We start from the raw sequence: 19,860 nt of genomic DNA, 5'->3' as shown, positions 1-19,860 counted from the left end.
ATTTTCTACTTTCACTAGCAGGTAGTAGGTCAACAATTTAGGCCAAGTATTTGGGATTTTCCCAATTTGTAGTCTTAGATGTAAACTTCTTGTCCTGCATGCTTTTTTTTCTTTTTGGCTAGAAATGATGTGAATCTGCTCACGGGGTTGAACGGTGGCAATCACTGTAATAAAGCTTGAAGTTTTTTTTTGGGTGAAAAAAGGTTCTTTAACTGACACAAATAACGCTCTGCTATCTATCTGACGAATGGAAGTGAAATTAGTTGGTTATAATGTGAATCACCTTGATCTACAATACAATTAGTCAGTTGGAATATGTTTTGTTTGCTGAAATGTCCTCCTGTAGTTCTGAAAGGTAAGAGTTTTCTGGTCTAAGAAAATCAGTCATGTGGTTTTCCAATTTTTTTTTTTTTTTTTTTTTTTTTTCACATGTAGTTATCTTTTGTGTTTGAAATTCCCAAAATATTACATTTACATTCAGGTGAGGTCAAAACTATCTACTTTTGGATTTGGTCCCAGTGAAGTTACTTGTGGTGGTAATGCCTTGAAGTTCTATGCTTCAATACGCCTAAATGTTAGGAGAATTGGTCAAGTCAAGAAGGGAGAAGTGGTATTTGTTGGGATTTATATGCCCTGGCATTGCAAATTCCTATCTGGATTGTAGTGACATATGTTCCTGACATATCTGAAATATTTATGATTTATATAATTGGTGAATTCAATGTATTATGTTTCGATTCACTATGAAATTGATAGTGTCCATTTAATTACAAGAAATATTTATATAAATGTATGTGATGACAATCAATGCATGATATATAAATAGTAATTATAAATTGTTCATAGTCGGTAATTATGGATGGTCTCATAATTAATTAAGACTTGAACTGGATCCGCGTTAGGTTGAGATATATTGCGAGAGCCGTCGTATGCAATTACTCCCTATCACCGTCATGTCATTTGACTCTTAAGCATGAGAAAAGTATAGACTCTTTTATTAATTAATAATTACTTTGATTTGTTCGGCGAATTCTTCGGGATCCTTAGACCGACACTTTGGGTAGTTATGTAATTAATAGTTAGAGGGTTATATTTTCAATATTTGCATCATTGCTACTTGTATTTATTTTGTATTGATTATGGTTGATCACAAAGAAAATTCGAAGGCCTTCGTGTGTTTTTAGACAAAATGATTTATTATATATTTATTTATTTAAATTATTATTTTTGTCAAACAAATGTTTTATTGTGATCGAGCCAGAAATAATCAAAGGTACCAAAATAAATATATTAATTAAGTAGTCGGATTGATGTCTATATTTATCCGATAACTAATTATGCATAGAGGGGTCAAAGTGCAATATTGACTTAGAGGTTATTTATTATTTAATTGGAGTTCAATTAATTTCTTTTAGTGGAGTAGAAATTAATTTATGAATTAATTGAATTGGGTCCATGGACCGGGCCAATTATTAATTCATTGTAGCCAATAAAATAATAGGCCCAATGGATTCTCACTCATAGCCCAACTTGATATTGGAATCATATTAGATTTGAGACATATGAATTAGAGATGGAGAAGGATTTGTTGTTTCCTTTTCTTTATTTTTATGTTGCCTATAAATATACATGGTCTATGTATATTTTAGGGGGTGATTTTTATGAGAAGGAAAAAGGAATAAATTTTCTCTCTCTAGAAAATTAGGGTTTATGGTCTCATCTAATAGAGGCTCCTACAAGCCTAGTTTTCCAAGGTAATTCATGGAGGCTTATGAGTGATTCCTAAAGGCAAAATTATTACCAAGAAGATGGAGATCCAAGGAGAAGGCATCTTGCTAAGGGATCTACAATAAGTGAGAATATTCACTTTAAAGGAAAGTTTTAAAGGTTTACTTAGACCTTTGATGTAAGTATTCAATCCATTAATTGAATGATACATCATATTTTTATTTTTGTATAAAACTTGTCTCTATGTGATGAATCAAGATCTATGAATCAAAATCCCTCGAAAAGTTTTTAAAACTTGCACGTTTCCCAACAGTGGTATCAGAGCACATGGTTTGATTCATTACTAGAGAACATGTGTTTATAAAAATCATATTCATGGATCCAAATTATATATACATATATATAATTATTGATATATGTTGATGTATGATTTATTATATTGATATATATTAATACATGTTGACGTATGTATAATTGTGAATGGATGATGATGTGTGTTTGGGTCATGGATGAAGCTTATAGGTATATAGAATGTAATTTTATTTTTGGATGAATGTAATTAAGACTTTGTTTTAGCCGTTTGAAAATTCAATGATGTAATTTAATTTTTTCCATTGTATTTCAAATTGTAAGTATTTATTAAAGCCATGTAATATTCATCAAAGGATGCTATGAAGCTTCAAGAGGGTCCGAAAGGGTTAAATTATGCTTCAGTAATTTTCTGGAATTTTTTCGAATTTTTCAGGAATTTTTTAAGGCCTAATTTAATTTCTGGGAATTTTTATTAATTTTTCTGGATTTTCCAGCGTTTTTCCGGTGGCCGGAGCATCACCGGCGGCGAGAAGAGACGTCGGAGGAGGCTAGAATCAAGTGCAGGTCTATGGTGGTGAGCCTGGCGCGTGAAAAGCACGCGCTAGGAGCTAGAGGCGTAGATGACATGCTTGCGCGTGGGTCTCATGCACCAGCCAAATCCACCTTCCCTCCACGCGCGTGCAGGCGCGTGGAGGTGAGACCACGCGCTCCACGCGCGTGCCAGCGCGTGGGGGCGCGTGTCTTCACCTGCAGCATGCCCCAGGCGCGTGTGAGCGCGTGTGGGGCCCTCCAGGCGCGTTCCAAACGGTGTTTTGCTTCTCCCGGTGCGAACCAGCCTGATGTGGGTGTTTGCAAGCCGATGGATGATCTTCCCGCAATACTTAGAGTAGTTAAATGTTAAAAGCTGATTCCATTGGCCATTTTATTTGCTTTGTCTGTTATTTATTTATTTATGCGATGTATGGAATGCATGGAATATATAATTGTTAATTAATTATTATTCATGCATTGGATCCATGATATTTATTTAAATGGCTTGATTTACATTAATTAAATTATGAAAATTAATTGGATTAGATTACTAATTAATTTGAGGGCACTTATTGGGAAACGAAAAATTATTTTTGTAAATTATTTTTCAAGTGTGCTTCAAATTAAATATTAGTGAATCATTTAAAGTCCAAATATTTTCTAAATTTAATGGGATTAAAATCAAGACGTTTTGCATGCATTATATCATGTAAATGAATAAAATGAAAACCCTAATTATGAATGATTAAAAATTGAGTGGGAGCGGGGATTTTTTACATTGCCCCATGGCCTTTGTTATTAACACCATTGTAATTAGATCTTTAAAAATATGGCCCCACGCATGATTTGAAGAGTATTAATATTACAAGAATGGTTAACTCATGAAAATAATAATATTAAATGTTCATTGTAATTAGATCTTTAAAAATAAGGCCCTACGCATGATTTAAAGAATCTAGATTATAATGACAAGATATTTAATGTTTTATTTTTCATTAGAGCATTAATAACGTTATACACTCAATCTGAAATCAATAGTGTTAGCTCCCCAACGGAGTGATCTATACTAGGTGATTTTAGAAAGGCTAAACATAATCGGAATTGTCTTAAGAGATATGGAAATAATGGGATTTGCCCGCCAATAGCAATAATGAACTTTGCCAACCGAATAAGTTATTGACGTATTGGTGATTCGATTTTTCATGCAGTGGTTAAGGGACCCACATACTATTTTAATGGAAGTGCTCGCCTAATAGTAAATGAATCTCAACAATAGTAATAATGAACTCCTCCAACAGGATAAGGTATTGACATATTGATTGGTTGATTTATTATGCTACAGAGTTGAGGGACCCGCATTAATTAAAAGGGATTGTTCACTAATAATGATAATGATCTCTTGTTCGATTGAGATTTATTGTATTATGTGGTTAACAAGCTCATTTTAATTTTAAATATGCATGACATTATTAATAATTCACCTTGCATATTGTATGAATGCATTTATATTTAAATTAATTATGTCTAATCCAGTTTATCTGCTTGCTTACATATTCAATGTAACTAGATCTCATTAATATTGACTGAGAAAGGAACTTAGATATTTTATTCACAACGTGGTGGTACAAATGTATTTACTACTCCTAAAACCTAATCCTTTTACTTTAAGATACCCAAGAGAACATTAATGCTTTGAATAAGTGAAATAAGACAAATGAGATGAATTGGTGCAATATTCTAGAGTTTACCTCGAATACGCTCCAAAGCTAACATTTACATTATTTTATTTTCTTCAAGTATCATGTTAAATGTCAATAAGATGTTTTGGTGAGATTAGATAGAGAGTATGCTAAAGTACTATATCAGACTTGAATAGCATCAAGATAGCCTAAGGAACTCCAGTATGAAATCGAATTTTGGAAAATGATTGTTTATTATTTAAAATTAGTTGGAGATCAATAGTGTTGACTTGGGTGCTAAGTTTCAAGTTGACATGATTATTGCCTTGTTACCAAACTTGTTCGACTCTGTTAGAGTGAACTAAATAAGGAATCAGTTTGAGTTCACACTCGCTGATATTCTTATATAATTGGTAACAGATGAAGGGATAATCAAGAGTTTGGGCGTTCCTATCAATCTAACCTAGTCTATACCATCTTCTTCTAGGCCCAAGTAGACGGGCAAAGTAAAGAAGAAGGATGATAATAGGACTAGGCTAGCACAAAACATAGGTATCTAAAAGGTTAAAGGGAATAAGGCAGTGTATGTTGAGGGCGAATGAAACTGTTTCTTTTGTCGCTAACTAAAACACTAAAGGACGAACTGTTTAAGCAATGACATGGCATAGGAAAATATATATTTAATCATTGAGCCATATTATGTGGTTGCGTCTATTAATTCCTGATGGATAGATTCTGGAGCCACTAAACATGTTTGCAATTTATTGTAAGAATTTCAGGAATCCAGAAGCCTTAATGATATGGAAATATATTTATCTCTTAACCTGATGTCAAGGTTGTAGCTAAGTCAGTGAGAGTATTACATCTGAAAATAGAGAGTATGAGGATATTAGTATTAGAGAACTATTTTTATGCACAGAAGTTAGACGCTATCTTATTCTTGTTTCACTTGTGGTTTATAAAAACTGTGTTGTTATTTTGTAAAACTGGTTTTATAAAATTGAATAGATATGCGATTACTTCTGGTGTATTGCAAGATGGTTAATATACTATAATCATAAACTCTTAAAATTTGCAGGATGTAGAAACTAATGTTGCATCTTCTAGATTGAATGTTAAGAGAAAATTTGTTATTCCTGACTCATTGTATTTTTAATGTCTATTTTTGGGTTGTTATCAATCAAAATAAGATTCAAAGATTGGTCAAAGAAGGTTAATTACCTAGTGAGGCAGGGGAGCCTAAACCAAACTTGTGAACCCTGTTTTGAAGGATAGATAACTCTTAGGGCTTAATCAGCCAGATGAAATAGACATAAAGGATAATTGGAGTCGGTACACACTGACATGTGTGGTCTTATGAACATCCAAGCAAGAGTACTCACGTTTTGGATAAGTTTATCTGATGCAACACAAGTCTTAAACTCTTGGTATTTTCTGAGAAGGTTAAGACTGATGTGGAACACATATTAGGTAAACTTGTCAAGACACTTCGATCTGATCGAGGATATGAGTATTTCTTGGGATAGTGCAAAGACTATATGGTCAATGAGGGTATTATGTACCAGTTTTCCGCAATTGACGCTAAATGTATTTAGGTGTCAAATAGGAATAACAGAATTCCACTTAACATGGGTAGATCTATGATCAGTTATGCTACATTATCTCTTTCATTTAAGAGTTTAGCGTTAATGACATCGATGCGCATTATGAACTGCATTCCATCTTAGTCTGTCTCAAGGATACCGTTGAGCTGTGTTTTTTTTACTAAATATTAGTTTGAATCATATGCACATATGGGGGAGTCTTGCACATGTGCGCTTGATATGGACAAGTAAGTTGGAAGCAGATCATAGGCATGCTAGATTTGATAGCTACTCTAAATGTCACTAGGATGGATTATTTTATGATCTCAAAGATAAAAGTTAATTGTTTTCACTCACTGTTTATCTATAGGAGAATCATATTATGAATCACATACCTAGTAGCATAATGTTAGAGAATTTGGTATGAGTACCAGATGTACCACATGTGAACACACTTATTATAGAGATTGAGAATAATATATGAATTCCCTATTGATGCGTTAGCATCATCTACTACATAGATTCTTGCATCGGTACATTGATGTAGTGGGAGGATTATCATCCAATTCGACAGAATCATGTTTTTAGGTGAGACCATTATGGACATCCCTGTTAAACATGAGTTGGACCCAGTAAGTTACACGGAAGCGTGAACTGATGTGGATACAGATCGTTTTGGTGAGTTACTATGAAATCAGAGTTGGAATCGATGTATTCTAATAAATTCTGGGATCTTGTAGAACTTTCTAGTAGGGTGATTCCTATGGAAGGCAAGTTAATCTACAAAAAGATACCAGAAGATTTCTTAGTGAATAAATCATGAGTGTGCAAGGGAATGTCATTATTTTTCTAATTCTATATATATTGATGACATCCTACTCATTTAGGATGATGTGGAAGTTGTGTCATCAATAAAAAGGTAGTTGTTCAATTACTTTTAAATGAAGGATTTTTAAGATGTAAGCTATATTCCTAGGATCAAGCTTTTGCAAGATCAGGTTAAAAGGAAAATAGGCTTATCTTAATAATCCTACATTGATAAAGTTTTGACCAGGTTTGGTATGCATAACTCAAAGAATGAGTTCTTGCTTTATTGATATGGATGGCTCTCTCTAGTAAGTAGTTTTTCAAGACTATCAAAGGAGATTGAGCAAATGAGACTGGAACAATATGTTTCGGCATATGAGAGTCTCATATATGCCATGGTCTATACCAAACAGGACATCCGCTACATAGTAGGGATAGTCAGTAGAGATCAGTCCAATACTGGAATTGACAACTGGTCTATTGTGAAAAATATCATTAAGTACCTAAGGAGAACCAATGATATCATATTCATTTATGGATGTGATGATATGGTCATAGTCAGGTATGCTAGTTCTGATTTTCAATCAGAAGTAGATACTATGAGGTTCATGACTCAGTGTAAGTTCACTTAATGGAAGGGAGATCAGTTGGTAGATTGTTAAACAGATTTCAACTGCTGACTCAAACCTGTAGGTGGAATATATTGCAGCCTTGAAGGCGGCAAAGGAAGCCTATTAGTTTGATCTCACTGATTTAGAGGTTGTGGAGTATACTAGCCTGCCTATTGAGCTATGTTGTGACAATAGTGCAGAAGTAGTCCAAACCAATGACCCAAGGTTCCATAGAGGAACAAGATACACTGAGAGGAAGTATCATGTTCTACATGATATTGTCCGGCAAGAAAATGCACATGTAGTTAGAACATTGCATTGGAACACAACTTTGTTGATCCATTATCAAAGGTGTCATTGATCAATAATTTTGATCATCATCTGGATAACATTGGAGTTAGGTGCAATTTGAATTGGCTATGAGGGCAAGTGGGAGCTGTTGGGATTTATATGCCCTGGCATAGCAAATTCCTATCTGGATTGTAGTGACATATGTTCCTGACATATCTGAAATATTTATGATTTATATAATTGGTGAATTCAATGTATTATGTTTCGATTCACTATGAAATTGATAGTGTCCATTTAATTACAAGAAATATTTATATAAATGTATGTGATGACAATCAATGCATGATATATAAATAGTAATTATAAATTGTTCATAGTCGGTAATTATGGATGGACTCATAATTAATTAAGACTTGAACTGGATCCGCGTTAGGTTGAAATATATTGCGAGAGCCGTCGTATGCAATTACTCCCTATCACCGTCATGGCATTTGACTCTTAAGCATGAGAAAAGTATAGACTCTTTTATTAATTAATAATTACTTTGATTTGTTCGGCGGATTCTTCGGGATCCTTAGACCGACACTTTGGGTAGTTATGTAATTAATAGTTAGAGGGTTATATTTTCAATATTTGCATCATTGCTACTTGTATTTATTTTGTATTGATTATGGTTGATCACAAAGTAAATTCGAAGGCCTTCGTGTGTTTTTAGACAAAATGATTTATTATATATTTATTTATTTAAATTATTATTTTTGTCGAACAAATGTTTTATTGTGATCGAGCCAGAAATAATCAAAGGAACCAAAATAAATATATTAATTAAGTAGTCGGATTAATGGCATTATTTATCCGATAACTAATTATGCATAGAGGGGTCAAAGTGCAACATTGACTTAGAGGTTATTTATTATTTCATTGGAGTTCAATTGATTTATTTTAGTGGAGTAGAAATTAATTTATGAATTAATTGAATTGGGTCCATGGACCGGGCCAATTATTAATTCATTGTAACCAATAAAATAATAGGCCCAATGGATTCTCACTCATAGCCTAACTTGATATTGGAATCATATTAGATTTGAGATATATGAATTAGAGATGGAGAAGGATTTGTTGTTTCCTTTTCTTTATTTTTATGTTGCCTATAAATATACATGGTCTATGTATATTTTAGGGGGTGATTTTTATGAGAAGGAAAAAGGAATAAATTTTCTCTCTCTAGAAAATTAGGATTTATGGTCTCATCTAATAGAGGCTCCCACAAGCCTAGTTTTCCAAGGTAATTCATGGAGGCTTATGAGTGATTCCTAAAAGCAAAATTATTACCAAGAAGATGGAGATCCAAGGAGAAGGCATCTTGCTAAGGGATCTACAATAAGTGAGAACATTCACTTTAGAGGAAAGTTTTAAAGGTTTACTCAGACCTTTGATGTAAGTATTCAATCCATTAATTGAATGATACATCATATTTTTATTTTTGCATAAAACTTGTCTCTATGTGATGAATCAAGATCTATGAATCAAAATCCCTCGAAAAGTTTTTAAAACTTGCACGTTTCCCAACAGTATTGATATCCGTCAAGTTGTTTACTTTATTTTCCTTGATTGAAATAATGGAATATTTGATCCAGTTCATGTGCTCTTTGGAAATTGACCTGTGCACGAGGTCCAAACTTTAATGTTGTCCACTACAATAAATCCCCTCTCCAAGGAATTGTTTGCACTCAAAAGGAGTCGAACCTTGGACTTGATGCTCCCCGAGGCTTCAAAGCCGATTGACTAACCCACTTGAGCCAACCCCTTGGGGTAACTAACTAACTAACGTGATCATGTTTAGGTAACAAAAATTGTTGCAGCTTTTGTCTGCAATGGCAACCAAAAAAAAGAAAGAAAGAAAACCTGAAGGAACGTTGCTAATTATGGATTGTACACAAGGTTTAAATGATATTTCTGTTTTTGCCAGCATTTTTGTAACCCGACCTGCATCATGGGTCTGTGCTCGAAAAATAGCAATGCCAGATTTTCCCCCCTTTTAATGGCAATCAAATTCAATGCTTTTACCATGCGATATTATACTGGGGACCCGTTTTCTAGTGTATTCTGATCTTTATTTGTGAACCGCAAGTAAGACGGGTCCTTGTACTCATCAAAGCTCTAGGATTAAAATTGCTACAGACTGTGATGAGCTTATGGGACGTGTCATAAAATGTTGGTAATCAGTGTAGTCTTATGATACCATACTATTGTACAGATTATTGGTAGTCAAGTTCAGGGAAGATCATAAAGAACAAGCATGCCCCTCCTTTCCGAACTGCACAATTTGAGCTCGAGTTTGGTAAAGGGACAAGTCGTGATTCAGAGATCATAGACTTGGGACTCAAAACACAAGTTCATAGCGAAGGGTGGAGGTGCTATGTACAATATGAATGGTCAGAGCTTTCGTGGCAAGGATGGTGTCAAGAAGTACCTGATAGAGAATGAAAGCGTAATGGAGGAAATTATGATGAAGCTCAGGGAAAAGCTGATGAATAGGGAGTCAAATGATGAAACAGATGATGTGGACGGAGACACAACTGAAGATCGATATTAGTGATGAAGAAGTAGCTGCAGTGGAGGCATAAGCAAAAATTACATTTATGTTTTTCCTCTTTTTTTTTTTCTTTTTTTCTTTTTGGCTGTTTTCTTTTGGGATTCATTGCTTCTTAACACCCAGTCACCAGCTGTGAAATAAATTAATTCATCGCCTATGTTGTGCACAATACACACACACGTACACACACTCTCACGTGTGTGTGTGTGAATGCTGATCTTGGTTATATTGGATTTGAAGAAAGATTAGGACAGCATTTTAAGGGCTGCGCCTTTAATGGTTAATTATGGGTTGGTGTACTTTTCAAAAGTTTTTTGACTTTTTTATTCTTGAATACATGATTAATAATCCCAGAGTCGGAAACTTCAATGGTTAGTGGTTCTTTGTATCATTCCAATTTTTTATCGTATGTCCGAGTAACAAGATTCAAATTCATGTCATGTGCTTCAATGTTTTTCGTATATTATGTCACTGTCTGTTCATATCATTCAGACACACTCGTCAATTGTTTGTTCCGTCATTATCTTCTCTACACATCTCATTTGAAAATTGATTGAAAATTGAAAGTGACTTGCGTACACACACAAAGAGAGATATGTACACACACTTGTATTCTTCTTTTCTTACCTGCTTCCTAAGCGCAGGGCAAGTTTTGGTTGCTCTCCCCCAACTTGCTACCTGCTTCTAGGCGCTTTCCTTGCAATCTTTTTCTTCTAGTATTGATATTGGATATTCAGCAGATACACACACTCAGTATTATTTTGAGAGAGAGTTTTGAAATCTTAGTTTCAAGAAGTGGGTTCCACTACATTATGAAGTTTGAGTAAATCTGGAAAGATACAAGGATTGGAGACTAAGAAAACAAGAAGAAAATTCTTGGAACTCAGTTGAGGTTTAGTAGATACCTCTACTTTTGCGCCCATCATTTATGGGAGCGACTTTTGAATTTCTATGCATCATTATTCAATGGTAAAATTTCGTTGCGTCAACGGTTGAACGGTGTGATTGATAATATTTTATTATATTTATATAAATGAAATCAAAAGAGTCGTTAGAATTGGAAATAGATAATTTTTAATAGTTTTTCTCACTTGAATAATCTTTTTCTCATGTAAGATAATCTTTCAGAATTACAAAAGTGTCATTTTATCATTTCTTCAACTACCATCACTCAATTATACAAATTATGTGAAAAGATTCGATTGAAAATAGATAATCTTTAATAGTTTTTCTCACGTGAATAATCTTTTTCTCATGTAAGATAATCTTCAACAGTTATAGAAGTGCCATGTTATTATTTCTTAAATTTTTCATTACTCAGTTATACAAATTATGTACTATTGAAAATGGATGATCTCTAATAACATTTAACATAAATTTTTCATTACTCAGTTTATACAAATTATGTACTATTGGAAATGGATAATCTCTAATAACTTTTAACAGTTATAGAAGTGTCATGTTATTTTTTGTTCAAATACCCATCACTCAATTTGTGCAAATGGTATCAGAAGATTCGTCATGTACAGTTAAAAATGGATAATCTTCAATAACTTTTATCACGTAACATACAAAAGTATCATATTATTATTTGTTCAACCGCCCAACAAATATAAAAAAATACTTCATCATTTGTTCAATTAGTCACAATGTATAATCAGTTGATGACAATGGTAACATGACATGACTGATGCATTAAAATTTTATCAACAACTCAACTCCAACAACAATATAATGACACGTATTATGTAACTGTTAAATGTACAATATAAAATGACACGTATTATGTAACCGTTGAATGTAACCGTTGAATGATGCCTCCAGCTATTGTTGAGTGAGAAAAATTATTGGAGATGTCTTTTCTCACCCCCAATTAATTGAAACATTAGGTTCCATTTTCAATGGTCAGTCACGCGTTCAAATAAAATTGCTGCTACCAATGTGATCAGACTCTCAAATGGGACAATATGGTTAGAGGAAAACTAATGTACTAAAATGCGGTCACCATTGCACCTAAGATTTTTATTTTTATTTTGTTTATTATTATTATTATTATTATGTTGTTTACTGCCGAAAATACTCTGTTTTTTGTGTTATTGAAATTTATTTCCATTGACTATTCACCGTATTGATTTTTTTAGAACACTTTTTATTTTTATTTTTTATTTTTTATCCTGGCACAAAATTTTGTCACAACACTTATTAACCCAAATAATTACAATGAATGTTGCCAAAACTATTTTTTAACTATCTGCTAAACAGATTTAAATGACTGTTATATAAATCATGCAATATATATATTTTTCTTTTATATTAATAAATTCGGCTCTAACGCATTATTATTTTTTTTTGGATTGCGGTTGCAAAGCAATTGAGAATAAATGGACAGGGACGAGCGGAGCGGACCAAACAATCATGATCGTTATAGCTGAACCACCCACTACGAGGTCTTAAAAATTCAATAGACAACTTGAATACAATTAGGATGTACATATATATATATATATATATATATATATATATATATATATATACACACACACACACACACATACATACATATATATTTGCTTTTCTCTATTAGTTGTAGTTATATGGATGTAGGGTATACTAAATGCATTTTGCTTCAACCAAAAATAAATAAAGGGATCATGATTTTTCACTTAAACAAATAAACTTAACTGCTCTGAATATTATACATATATATATATGAAAGCTCCTTGTATGGATTGTAGTTTAAAGACAAAATATGAACTAAATTAAGATAAAAATAGTTAGCATCAGTTATTTTGGACACACTAGGCCAAGATACTATGCCCCTTTATCTCACATTTTACTTAGGTAATTAAATATTCATGTTTTATTTTATTTTATTTTATTATTATTATTTTTTTAAATCGCCAGATTGAGTCTATATTAGTCAAAACCGTCGTCTCCATACACTTTGGTTTCCATGGGGAATTCAAGAATTAGTATTCATTCAAATTGTTAAAAAAATTAAAAGAAACATTACGCTCTGCGTCCCTAAATAAAAATCCATATTTAGAAATTATAGTTTTTATGAGGATATGCAATTAATACATTGTCCTTTTTTTTAATTATCAAATTATCTTTTTTTTATTTAAATATATATAGTTACAAAAATTAAAATTTTTTAAAAAGATAAAGGATAATGATGAAAATATAATGAAAAGATACTTTGACTTTTTAAAGAGAATAATTAATTTGGAATATATAAAAAGAGAAAAATAAACTACTAATTTAAAACCAAGACAGTACTTAGCTTAAAAAAAAGGGAAAATTACATATACATGGAGTCAAAGTTCCATATTTACTTAGAGACTGAGTCAAAGTTTCATATTTCTCTAAAATGGATTGCTGAGGTGGCACATGGTTTTTTACTGTTTAGAAAATTATGGTGCCTAAAATGCCCTTCCCTAACAAAAAAGTAGTACCTTCAGTGCAAAAAAGTAGTACCTTCAGTTCAAAAAAGTAGTACCTTCGGAAAAAAAGTAGTACCTTCGCGGGTGTTTAAAAAACATGGTACCTGGACGCCAAAAAGTAGTACCTTCAGTTCAAAAAAGTAGTACCTTCGAAGAAAAAGTAGTACCTTCGTGGAAGGGTATTTTAGGCACCACAATTTCTAAACAGTAAAAAACCATGTGCCACCTCAGCAATCCATTTTAGAGAAATATGGAACTTTGACTCAGCCTCTAAGTAAATATGGAACTTTGACTCCATTTATATGTAATTTTCCCTAAAAAAAAAAGTAGATAATATGGAGAAATGTGTAGACAATACATAGTACATTAAATTATGAAAACTACGTTGATTTGGTGAGTATAAACCTTGAAAAGTTGGTTTTTTTTTTCCTGACGTTGGACCTCTTTGAATTCTTCTGCATGTGATATATCAATCGTTGTCTGTCAACATCTCAGTCAATAAGGGCAACACATTGAATATTTCATACACAATATAAAGTACTTAATTATGCAATGGCATACTATTACGGATGATGGTGTTTAATCACAACGAAGAGCATAGAAGTTCGATTTTTATTACGAACAAAAATATTTGATTTTTTATTGGTTGAGTTATAATTCTCACTTTCTTATATTTTCGATTAAAGAATCTTCAACTCTTAATTTTTATATAATACTTAGGACCGGCTCGAGCCTTAAGCCTCTTCTCACTCGTTTCGATTTTATATTAGACTTCAAATATTTATATCCTAAAATAACTTCTTTTTTTCTCTTTTATGGTTCGTTAAATTCTAATTCATACCTATATTTAATATTTGCCCCAAAGAATTACATCATGACTTTTTTTCTCTCCCTTTTTCACTCTCATTCACGTTTTATAATAAATCCTAACCAATATAAAAATTTAATATTAGGTCCAAAAATCTTTCTCTCTCTCTCTCATTCATTTACGTTTTTTTACGTCAGCAATAAAAACAATTTTGGATAAGTTACATCAACAGTAAATATTAAATATCTATTTAATGTTATTGTTTGGAAAAATGGCGAAAACTTTCCATATTCTCTCTCTCTCTTTTTTTTTTAATGTTTTATCTTCTTCTTTTCAATAAGTCTTCTCCTCCTACTCTCATTACAAGTTTACAGTTGTTATAAATGCATTTTTATTTTATTAAAAAATTTGTAGAAGTATTAAATTTGTATTTTTTAAATTAGGTTCAATAGTTCTTTTCTTTTAATTATTTTTTAAGTTTATTAACTTTTGTTATTATAAATTTGTGTGTATATATATTTGTATATTTTGTTTTGAGTTGTGACTAATTTTATTATAAATTTGTGTGTATTTATATTTGTATATTTTGTTTTTGAGTTGTGACTAATTTTATTAATATTGTTGAAAAAGTTATTTTTTTTTTTATTCAGGAAAAAAAAAAAAAAACTATTTTTTATTTTTTGCCTAAGACTCCAAATTAAATTGAGCGGCTCCTAAATTAATACTGAGAAGAGTTTTGTTGAATGGAACCGATCACACACAAAAATACCTACCATTTTTTTTTTTTGGTAACATTATTTATGTGTATCTAAGTATACAATATTGCTTTTGCATATACATGCTATCAAAATTGGGCAAACGAACACAACATGTTGTATGATGTATAACAAAATTGGGAAAACCACCATGAACTACAGTGGGGTGCCGCCGCAGATTGTAATTTCTCTCAACTATGTGTATGACACATTGACACGTAATGGCTGATGGCGGGATTGGGGTATTAGTCACTGTGCCAAGTCACCAACAACTCGTCTCACTGCTTCTTGGAAGGCAGACTCGTCCCATTCACCATTCTACAAGAAAGAAGTGATCAAATTTATAATTAGAATCAGAATCAATCAATGCCTTTCCTCACTTTATGCCCTCTTTCCTTCTTATTTCCTAATTAGTGACACATGCATGTACTAGACTAAACACATCAATTGAAAGTGAAATATACTAAAACTAGCAAGGTGTACATATTGATTGATGATGTGCTATTTGCAACGTGGATTAACATATGTGGAACGGTCTGTGCATAAGAAAGGTTGAGATCATTCATAATTTATATGAAATTATCTCTACCTTCTATATACGCACAGAATATCCTGTATGACAGATACAGAATATAATCATCTTTCGTGATAACCGATAACCCTAAATTCTAATTTAAAAATAAATAAATAAATAAAAATTCTCCCCTTAAAGAACTACTTCTATTAAATACGATGCATCATGCATGGTTGTGTGTATTGTGACTACATGCATATGAATCTATAAATATGTCTACATTTTGAGGATGGCTATAAGAAGTGGATGCTAGCTGAAATCAAAATGTGGGTTGTCGATCTTGATCACAATTACAATCATACTAGCCTCTTTGTCCATTAATATATATATATATATATATATATATATATAAATTGCCACTCATTTTTTGTAATATATATCAGATTTTTGGTACATATATATCTTTCCTAACAAAAGAACTTTCATCTATGCTAAACTTCATTTTAGCCTAGAAACACCATCCACCATGCTATTCAATTGTGTGAAAGATGGGTTGTTTAGGTATATAATACTACTGATAACAAAAACCATACCTCAATTCTCAATCTGAACGTTGCCTGATTGACAGGATTTGATTCTACTATCTGTGCTTCGGCTTCTACAGACATTAAGCTTACATTGTTAACCTGTTTCAAGAACTCGAGTATGCGAACTGCCAGATCCAACAAACTACATTCTCCTCTTACAATCACTTGCAAGTCTACCATTCTTGCTTCTGATGTTGATTCAGCTACATTGGTTATCCGAACCTCGAGTCTTTGGTTGGATGATGAGCCCCTGATCACTACTCCTCTATTGTAATTAGCATCTCTTGGAGCCAAAAGTTGCGCCTCCAACAACTGGTTTCGTTGAGTAAGCTCTGCAACTTGAGCTTTCAAAGAGCTCATATACTCCGTTGTGCTTGTAAGCACTGAGGCCTTGTCTTTCTATACAATATATCCAAAAAAAATTGAAGTGAAATTAGGATTTATTAGCTAGTATATATACATATATATTATAGTAATAGTAATTAATATATAAGAAAATGTTAAATGTATTGTATTCCCTTGTGATATACTATTATACACACACATCTAATTGCATGAAAACCTCCCACAACCATGGATGGAATGTTATGTCTTAGGACAGTAATTAAGTTTCTTTTATCAAAAGAAAGCTATAACACACATCTAAAATTGCATGAAAACCACAACCATTCACGGACTGTTGTGTCTTTAGGACAGTACGTATATATATAATTAAGTTTTTTCCAAAAGAAAAGATATATATGTGTGTGTTATCGTTATGTACCTTGGATCCTGGAGGAAGTAGTGATCTCAATGTTTGGAAGCTTTCATTAAGTTTTTCACGCCTCCTTCGCTCAGACATCATATGATGCAACTGAGTGCTCGTAGGGTTACTTGCCCTCACATTTTCTTGGGGTCGCATTGAATTTAAGCTTCTAAAGAAGGAGATGGCTCGTTTATGCAGATTTTTTCTTCGAACTCTGGCTGATAATTGGGTCGAGGGGGCTAAAGCCGATCTATAATGCTTGAATGCGCTGGCCTTTTGGCTTATTTGGTAATTGGGAGGTAAGTTTTGTTGTGGGGGTTGATGTGATGAAGAAGAAGAAGAAGGAGAAGATAAAACTGTGAGAATGGCTTGTGTCATTGCTGCATTTTCGCTCTCTATTGTTGGGAATTGAATGTTTCGGATTTGGCTCAAGGTTAGAATGGCTTGTTGGAATGGAATAGGTGTGGCTGATGATGATGGTATCAATGGTTGTAGTAGCATAGCACTTGTGGTTGATGATGGTCTCAATGGTTGAACAAAAGGAGGACCTTCTAATGGGATTACTTCTGGATTAGTGTAGGAAGTGCTTGGAATGTTGAATAGTAGAGGTGAGCACTCGGGGCTTTCAAAGGATAGCGATCTCAACGACGATGAAGATGATGAAGGCCTGTTCTGATCAACTGGGAAGGCGGGAAGCTCTGCAGCCGGTGTTTGTTGTAAGAAATCTTCCGGAAACCAGTTCATGATCTCCATCTTCAAGTTAGGCTGAAAACCCTAATTGAATTTCATGAATAATTTCGATACTATATACATATATATACCTCTAACTAGCTAGATTATATAATTAAGACTAAATAAGATCTTACCTGAGGTTCATTAGAGAAGCCTAGCTCGATTTCTCCAAGCTTGCACCCCATAAATATTGCAGTCTGTAATCAAAATTCAGAAATAGCTAGATCGCTTCATTTAATTCTCATGCTTACATTTATCAAAGTACAAAACATTGTTCTTCAACCAACCTTAATTTTGGCTTCCTGTTACACACACACAAAAGAATTATAGTTAGCTACTTAGCTTTACTACGTACCCTTTACAGAAATTAACATTAACTAAATGCTTGTAGTGACTCTTTGTCTCTATTACTTAGTATATGACAATCCATCATTAATTACCTGATAGAATCGCAATTGTGCATCTACAGATGCTAACCTTTGAAGGTCTGAGTCCTTCAGCTCCAAGTAGGGAAAACTATTTTTAAAAGCTAATCCCGGAACACGGCTGCGAAAAAAAAAAAATTTAATGATCATATAATTACCGGGAAAATAATAATAATAATAATAATGATCATATATTAGGGTTTTGCTAAATTTGATGTACATTTCTAACACATATGTCTTGTAAAATGTGAAGCATATTACTCATTTTCAACGGGGATAATGGTGTGCTTGTATTCGTCGAAGGAATTTGGTTGGTTGTTTCCTTCATGATAGAATCCACCCATTAAGAACAAAACGCTGCAGAGATCAATTCGAAATGAAAATATTAAATCTTTTGCATAATTAAATATATATGCATCTATCTAGCTAGGTATAAGTACTGTTTTCTGTGGTATATATCTACATGCATATATACATATAAAAATAGATGCAGATGTAGAGAGAGAGAGTATGATATACTTAGATGGTTGGGGCAAGTATGATCGCATGCAAATATAGGTGCAGCCAAAAGATTGCATTATGTGGTGGAGAAAACTGGCGCGGCCTCCTTCATCAAGTAGGAAGATGGAGTCCATAAGCTTAGGGCTTCGAGAGGCTTGGCCTCCTTATGCTTGCTGCATGAGTGCCCTCTTTGGATCCATCTCTATCCTCCTTTTATACCCTCTCATCTTCAACAAATTTATGATTTCACACTTGTGCAGTAGTATTATATCAAGAACTAGAGAGAGAGAGCTAGAGAGAGATAGATGGTCCTGAAACTAGTCAGTTTAAAATTGGGGAAGACGAGGTCCATAATTCATGAGTTGGTGTAGAAGGTGAGATTTGAAAAGTTGCATATAGTGTGTGTGTGTGTGAGAGAGAGAGAGAGAAGAGAGATTTGAAAAGTATAAGAGAATGACAGGTCCCACTGCAATTGTGAGAGAAAAATATTAGGAGCCCACAGAGAGATGTTTGGGACAGTGTGAACGTGAAAATTAGTAGAGAGAGAGAGAGAGAAAAATTATTATTATTATTTACTTATAAAGAATTGAAGCTTGAAAAGTAGTCAGTCTTTAGCAAGGGAAAGGGAAAGGGAAAGGGAAGATAGAGGGAGGCTGAGCTAAGCAAGCTGGATGAATCGATGTGGTCTGAAAAGTAATGGTCAAAGTCCACCCTAGCGAGGGTTTGAAAAGAGTCAAGAGGGGAAGGCCAAGTAACATATATGGTCCTTCCTCGCAATCTTCACTTTTTTTTTTTTTTTTTTTTTCATAATTATCACTCTTTGTTTTCTTTTCTCGAATATTGTATGTCTCTCTAAATTTCTTAATGTGCCCCCTTACCTCCCTCGCTTACCTCCCTCCCTCGTTTAATTCAATTTTTATTTTGTATTTTTTTCCTAATCGGGCCAGATATGATGGAGTACCCGATATTGTAATCACTGTTAATCAATACTCAATGAATATACAGTGCATACACGGTGCAGTGTTTCGAATTTCACAGATGTTTGAATTCCAACTAACAATATATAATTTCAATTCGATTAATTCTTAACAAATTAGTATTTGCAATTTATAAGAGGACATTCTTACATACATAAGAAATTCTTGATTAATAATAAAATAAATAAATTACTTTGGAAACTTCTATATGTTTACAACTAATCTAAAGATTTGT

At 33.0% G+C, this 19,860-nt stretch overlaps 1 protein-coding gene and 1 pseudogene across 1 annotated transcript; one reads left to right on the top strand and one right to left on the bottom strand.

The window, feature by feature from the left end:
• The first annotated feature begins 247 nt into the window (after positions 1 to 247).
• LOC132278143 (DNA repair protein recA homolog 3, mitochondrial-like) lies at positions 248 to 10,392 on the top strand (annotated as a pseudogene).
• Positions 10,393 to 14,983: 4,591 nt separating this feature from the next.
• Positions 14,984 to 18,993, bottom strand: LOC132278142 (putative transcription factor bHLH041). Its single transcript, XM_059779957.1, has 8 exons — positions 18,667 to 18,993; positions 18,409 to 18,504; positions 18,163 to 18,268; positions 18,010 to 18,024; positions 17,857 to 17,919; positions 17,009 to 17,764; positions 16,252 to 16,644; positions 14,984 to 15,462 (listed from the first exon to the last, which is right to left on the bottom strand). Exons 1-8 carry the CDS (start codon positions 18,780 to 18,782, stop codon positions 15,394 to 15,396), a joined length of 1,614 nt encoding a protein of 537 aa, XP_059635940.1. The 5' UTR covers positions 18,783 to 18,993; the 3' UTR covers positions 14,984 to 15,393.
• Positions 18,994 to 19,860: the final 867 nt, after the last annotated feature.

The sequence above is a fragment of the Cornus florida genome, unplaced genomic scaffold (assembly GCF_030987335.1).
Source record: "Cornus florida cultivar Cherokee Brave unplaced genomic scaffold, ASM3098733v1 CherokeeBrave_3.0.0_Hap2_Chr10, whole genome shotgun sequence".
Classification (NCBI taxonomy): Eukaryota; Viridiplantae; Streptophyta; class Magnoliopsida; order Cornales; family Cornaceae; genus Cornus; species Cornus florida.
Note: the sequence above shows the minus strand (reverse complement) of the source record. Positions and strands in the feature narration are given on the sequence as shown.